Here is a 6,805-nt window from a genome sequence, read left to right on the forward strand (position 1 = left end):
TACTTTGTCTTTGATGAAATAAACTGAGATTGTAAACATACAATATTTGCAACGGTGGAAAGTAAATAAGTACATTTACTCGAGTACTCTACTTCAGTGCATTTTTTAAGCTACTTCCATTTCCTGTTATATTGTAGATTAAAGAAAACTTTAATAAATAAATAAATGATCTTTAGTAATGACCTTTAGTAAAGGTCATTGGGTACCCGTTAGAGTATTGAGGCCCTTAAGGTGGTGGCTTGATCCTCATCTGAAATCCGTTGAGTCTCAAGGTTTGTTGGTTGCAGTAACGCGATGCGTGAGACTGGACGGTGAACTATAGGAGAATATGTATTGATGTAGGCTTTGATGATGTTGCCATTCTCTCCCTAGGCTGGTCTTGAATGCGTTAACTGAGGAGGCGCTGACTGGTTCTTGACTCAGGCTGTTCCATATTGGTGTTGTTTTGCTTGCAAAGAAAGGTTTCCGTGGACCAGGCTGGTGCTGCACCTGTAGTTTCAGATCGTGGCCTCTCGTGGTGGTGGTTTCCAAAAACAGTGTCAGAGTGAGACCTCTTCCTCTTTTACCCCAAATACCGTCCAAAACAAATCCCGCGAGAGTTTACGCAGCTTTCGGAAATCTCGCGGTTCTCCCAAAGACGACGTGAGGAGCATCAGACTACTGGAAAATAAGCCGGTATTGGCTTTTATTCGTCACTTAACAAGATATCAAACACAAGCGGGAGTTAAAACGGGTAAGTAACATCCGGGCAACTCATCGGCTAACGTTTGATTCTCGCTGTTCCTGAGATATTCATATCATCATAAACCAATGTTAGCATGCTTTGCTAGGCCCTCTTTGATTGTTATGACCCGGATGCTTCGCGGCTACTTTAGCTTTAGCCGTTAGCCGCTCGGCCATGTTTTGTTTTTGTTTTTTTAATTCAATCTTTTAAGTGAAATTATTTGTATTAAGTCTGCTGCCGGAGCTCCACGATGTCTGACAGCGAGGACAGCGACTTCTCCGACAACCAGAGTGAGCGGAGCAGCGACGGAGAGGCCGAGGAGGCGGAGGCGGAGGTATGCTAACCGCTAAGCTAAGTGATGCTAACTGAACAGTAGAGGAGAATGAGGTATGCTAACCGCTAAGCTAAGTGATGCTAACTGAACAGTAGAGGAGAATGAGGTATGCTAACCGCTAATCGATGCTAACTGAACAGTAAACATTGTGACTTAATGTGGCGTTAAAGTGAAATATATGCTGCAATATTGTGCAAATAGATACTTTATTACTGTACAATTTGTTGTGTACTTAAGTTTGTTTGGGTAGGATGTTAAGTACACATTTGAGGTACTTGTACTTGAGTATTTCTTTCTACTTCTGCTCCACTTTATCTATCTGACAGCTTTAGTTACTTTACATATTAAAATACATAATATTCATGTACTGACAGAAAATTAACGTGAAGCTATTTTTGATGGTTGAAGTCATTTTTTTTTAATGTAAAACATTTGCTGGTTCCAAATGTAATAATGTTGTTATATTAGTAATAATGTTAATATAAAGGACTTTAATACTTCCTCCACCGCTGATCCTTTGTTTTGACATGCAGGAGACGGGGAGCCCCGTGGGCAGCGACAAGGTAGCAGAGGAGGAAGGAGAGGACCTGGAAGATGAGGAGGAGTATGATGAGGAGGAAGAGGAGGACGACGACGACCGTCCCAGGAAGAAGCCGAGACACGGAGGGTTCATCCTGGACGAAGCCGGTACGAGTCGACTACTCCTTCAGTTTTAAATCGTCTGAACGAATTTCAACACTTGTCTTCTGTGTTGTTTCTGTCCAGATGTGGACGATGAGTATGAGGATGAGGAAGATCAGTGGGAGGAAGGAGCTGAAGATATTCTGGAGAAAGGTGAGGAACTCGACCTGTTCAGAGGCCATCAACAGAGCTTTTTTATAATTTATTCTTCAGGTGTTGTTGATTGCCCTTTTTCCTCTTTGCTGAGACAAACAGTCCTACAATGTGCTGACTGTTACAGTCACTTTAAAGTCTGTATTCAGTGTAGTTTAGATTTATTTCCTCTACATGATGTGGTTTGATTTTATAAAAGCACTGAATTGATCTTAGAGCCTTTCACACCTCGTTTGGTCCGGACTTTCTGACTTTTCAGGGTGATCCAAAACAAAAATTACAGATATGAAACCTTCCAGATCAAACTGAACTATGATTCTGTTTGTTTCCAGCGTAAACATTTGTTTTTTTTGGGATGGTTCAGACTTTCGGACCAATTACAGGAAGTTCTGGACAGCTGTCGTCAGAACTAGAAAAAACATAACAAAACAAAATGAGCCGCGGTATCGCATGGCGACTCAATAAAGAGTTCTCTCCGCTCATTCGAACTGCTATAGACGGCCACGTGTCGACATCAGAGGCACGCCTGTCAACAAATTAATCAATGTCAAGTATCAGATGCTGCTCACCTAAGTGATGACAACAGGGTGTAGGAGGTGACAATGACAGGGCGAAGGGGACGACGACAGGATGTAGAAGACAGGATGTAGGCCACTACAAACGGACGTAGGTGATTACGACGGGATGTAGGCCACGATGAGGGGACGTAGGCGAGGACGACAAAGGGTAGGAGGCGAGACGGGACGTAGTTGATGGAGACGGGGCGTAGTTGATGGAGACGGGGCGTAGGTATGTCTTGTGGAGTCCTTCAGTGTAATCGATTGCAGTGTGGAACCAAAACAAAGCGGATCAGAAGTAAACAACGTCAGTAGAAGCTGGTCTGGACCTTGAGGTGTGAAGCGGCCTCTCGACGTGTTTGTTGAGGGTGTTAAAGCTGACGTGCAGCAGAGAGCCTGTTTAACGCTCTCTCTCTGTCTCTTGTCATGCATGTCCTCTTCAGTTAACGGTAATTCTACTCCAGATACTCTCCTGCTCGCCATGTTTCCATGTTTTAATATCGATTCGTATCTGAAGCAGATGGAATAGATAAAGTCCATGTTCCCAGAAAGTGTTAACTCACCTCATCTCAGCTCAGCTGTATTTGTGAGGCTCAACGACCAGGAAGCACTGAGGGCAAATCCACCACTTCATTACATTTAATTGCCTATAAAAGCTAAAATGCCTTGTAGCAAATGTTTGTTCACATTTTATAGTGAGATAAAACCAGATGTGAACACATGAATGAAACTTAAAGTCTTGTTTCAGTCCTTCAGAATGAATCTGGTTTTGTGTTATCGTAGTTCCACCTTCAGAGAACCCAGTGTGATCATTTGCCCGACGCTGCTACCTGGTAGACGGCTGCCATGTTTATTTATTTCTGAACTAACCGCTGTGGTTGGAGCTTTTTCTGTGGCACATGGTAATGCATAGAATCACTAACGACAGAAGTACAGTAGAAACAAAATCAGAACCGGTGAAATGTCTTGATCGTTGCTGCGTTCAAAGACCTCTGAACTGCATTTAAATAGGTCTGATGTTGCGTTCAATGACTTCTGTTTATCCAGTTGCAAAAATAAACTGAACCAGTCAGTGATTTGCAGGCAGAAATGCTCCATTTCCTCCTGTTTAGGTGATTAAAAACCACCAGCTGTTTGATGAAACTATATATTTCTGGTTTTAAAGATTAAAGTCTTCAGTAGGAACCAATGCACCACAGACAGGAAGTCAGACCGTGTTGAGAGACAGACCAACACATTGTTGACAAATATAGTGAAACAACAGATGTGATGTTTAAGAGAATTAAATATAAAATGTTGACTGAAAATGAGGTGGATGGGACGGATAGGTTGTTCACTGCTGATTGGTTAGAACAAACTCCGCCCCTTTTTAACAGTTATCATAAACATTGTGACAGCAGACACTCCTGTGTGTTTAATGTCAAGAAATACTTAAAAATAACATGAAAGTTAAACTTAAATCTTACTCACAGTGATTTATAATAAACAGAATGTGAACCACAGATTAACTCCACAGTCTAACGTTAACATCAGAGTGTAAATAAAGTTTTACTAACTCAGTAGAACATGTGTTTCTAGTCTCTGATAATGTTTCATTGTAAACAACCAATCAGTGTTTAAAGCAACAGGAGGAGAGCTAGTAACGTTAGCAGCACCGCTAACGGCTAACCAACAGGAGGTTCACTTCAGTTACATCATGATGCCTTCAGGCTCTGCTCAGTGAACATGAGTACTGGCTGAAGGTACATTATAACGTTATCATGATGTGTTCACATGTCATCTGTAAAATGTAGTTTTGGTGATAAACTTTAATGAATCCAGTAGTCTGAAGGAGTTGTTTTCACATGAATATAAAACAGATATTAGAGATGAATTATGAGCTGTTTACCTTCTAACACGAGCTCTAAGAACATTATTATACTTCATTAAACATAATAATGAAGAGATTTATAGAGATACGATGTGAGTCTTCTGATCCATTGTGTTTTGTTTCTGCTGTAGTTTCACTTTAACCTTCACCGGTCTTTGTTGTGTTTTTATTATTTCTGTGCCGTACAGTCACCATTAATCTGTTTGTGTTTGTGTTTTCTCCCATCATGCTTTGTGTTGTTGCTTCATGATGATGATGAATGTTGGCTTCTGTCCTCTTCATCCTCCTCTTGGCTGCTGCTTCGCTTTAATCCAACTTTATTTTCTTCTCCTGCTGCCTCTTTCTCTTCTTCTTCTATTGTTTTTTGCTTGTTCCACCATCTTCATCCTTTTATCTCATCCCTCCTCGTCTCTGTTCCTACGTTTCTCACTGCTCCCTGTTTCCTTGCATTGATCCTTATCTATTGCCTTTATCTCTGCTCCTCCTCTTCCTCCCTCCTTCTCTCTCACTGGTCGGTCCTGAGCAGAGGAGGCTGAAGGTACGTCTCTTCTGAACTTTATTCATTGATTATTTTACTCTCAATTCATTTAGTTTCACATGAAACATGAGTTTAACCCCTTCCTGTCTGTCCCTCTCAGTGTCAAACATCGACCATGTGGTTCTGGATGAAGACCACTCCGGGTCCAGACGGCTGCAGAACCTCTGGAGGTAACAGAAGCCTTCACATCGCTCTTTCTCTTGTTCTTTAATCAAAAGCCTTTAATCTGCTTCACAACGAGCTCAATGACAAGAAGCTTTCAGTGCTTGTGCAGCTTGACTGTTGACTGTGTGTTCATTGTGTGTTCATTGTGTGTTCATTGTGTGTTCATTGTGTGTTCATTGTGTGTTCATTGTGTGTTCATTGTGTGTTCATTGTGTGTTCATCGTGTGTTCATTGTGTGTTGACTGCATGTTGACTGTGTGTTCATTGTGTGTTCATTGTGTGTTGACTGCATGTTGACTGTGTGTGTTGCAGAGACTCCAGAGAGGAGGCGCTGGGTGAATACTACATGAGGAAATACGCCAAATCCTCCGGAGGGGAGCAGTGAGTATCTTTGATCTTTTAACTCTGACGTCTGATAAACTCACCGTCGTTTACCTTCAGCTGCAGAAAGAATCAAACCTGTTTGTTTAGAGTATTTCAGTCATTGTAATATTAACTTCAGAGCTGGTGGAGGAGTTAATATTCCTGAGATTTAATGCACTAATTATTTACGAGAAAGAAATTAAATATTTACTAGAAAAGAAGTCCGATATTCTCTGAGATTAAAGTCGTAAATTTAAGAGAAAAAAACTCACAAATTTACGAGCTCTGCAGGAAGTGTTGAGTTTCATCGATGTTCGCTCATCAGTGATGAAACATTATTGAAGTATTAAAGAACTTTTACTCTCTGATTGATTTGACGTTTTATTTTGAAACTTTCACTCGACCAGGAAGCGTCATCTCAAAAACAACTTTTGCACGTGATCGTAACCCTCTTGTTTCTTCTTCTGTGGTGTGCAGCTACTCTGGAGGGTCCGAGGAGCTCTCCGATGACATCACCCAGCAGCAACTACTTCCTGGAGTCAAGTACGTGTGACCGGTCATCAACCAATCAGCATTGAGACACCTGCGCTCGTAGATCAGGACGTTTCTTTTTCTGAATGTTTCGATGTTGTTTTGTTTTCATCAGGGATCCCAATCTGTGGACGGTGAAGTGTAAGGTGTGTTTTCATCTGGGACGAACACACACACACACACACACACACACACAGACACATGACCTCATCATATCCTGTCTTGGTAGATCGGAGAGGAGAGAGCGACGGCCATCGCCCTGATGAGGAAGTTCATCGCCTACCAGTTCACCGACACGGTGAGAAACTGCTTTATTTGAATGCTCTGCTCTGATTGGCCGGTGAGGCTGAACTCTGAGGTTTGTGAGAATCTTCATTTCACACCGAATTGAGTCCTTCTGGAAGAAAGAAGTTCTCTCTGTGTGGCTGATTTATGATCAGTTTACACATTTTATTTGAATAAGAATAATAATAACTAAGATAAACGTTGATTATCATCAATTTATCCATCGGTTATGGGTCCAAATCCGGATGCAACGGCGTCCGAAACCTAGACCTATTGGTGACCCCTGATTATTGGCGCAAGCAGATCACATACAAAGTCTCTGCACGACGCGATGATACTGGAGTGACGCGCATTCACGATGGCGTGATTGACGCGAGTTGACATTTTTCAACTCGGGCGAAAAAAATCGTGTGCCGCTGTGTTGCAATAGCCTATCAGTGTTGAGATGCTCCTCCTGTCATGACTGACGTTGTTGAATGAGGAAACGCATACTGTAGCCGTCTGTGTTCACCCAGAGCTCCACGATACTTCATATTAGTGGAGACTGGACCAAACTATGTGTGTGTGTGTGTGTGTGTGTGTGTGTGTGTGTGTGTGTGTGTGT

General features: G+C 42.0%; 1 protein-coding gene across 2 annotated transcripts in view; it reads left to right on the forward strand.

The window, feature by feature from the left end:
• The first annotated feature begins 626 nt into the window (after positions 1-626).
• Positions 627-6,805, forward strand: part of supt5h (SPT5 homolog, DSIF elongation factor subunit) — a 10,450-nt gene continuing 4,271 nt past the window's right edge. The window contains exons 1-11 of one of the 2 annotated variants that reach the window (XM_031838879.1): positions 627-733; positions 955-1,058; positions 1,592-1,745; positions 1,824-1,892; positions 2,893-2,898; positions 4,846-4,857; positions 4,958-5,027; positions 5,335-5,403; positions 5,863-5,928; positions 6,032-6,062; positions 6,146-6,214. In XM_031838879.1, the coding sequence (XP_031694739.1) occupies positions 975-1,058; positions 1,592-1,745; positions 1,824-1,892; positions 2,893-2,898; positions 4,846-4,857; positions 4,958-5,027; positions 5,335-5,403; positions 5,863-5,928; positions 6,032-6,062; positions 6,146-6,214 (630 nt within the window). In that variant the 5' untranslated portion in view covers positions 627-733; positions 955-974. The remainder of the gene's footprint in view (positions 734-954; positions 1,059-1,591; positions 1,746-1,823; positions 1,893-2,892; positions 2,899-4,845; positions 4,858-4,957; positions 5,028-5,334; positions 5,404-5,862; positions 5,929-6,031; positions 6,063-6,145; positions 6,215-6,805) is intronic. The other variant, XM_031838880.1, reaches the window with a different exon arrangement.

Source organism: Anarrhichthys ocellatus, unplaced genomic scaffold, assembly GCF_004355925.1.
Source record: "Anarrhichthys ocellatus isolate YVR2014 unplaced genomic scaffold, GSC_Weel_1.0 scaffold1088, whole genome shotgun sequence".
In the NCBI taxonomy this organism is placed as follows: domain Eukaryota; kingdom Metazoa; phylum Chordata; class Actinopteri; order Perciformes; family Anarhichadidae; genus Anarrhichthys; species Anarrhichthys ocellatus.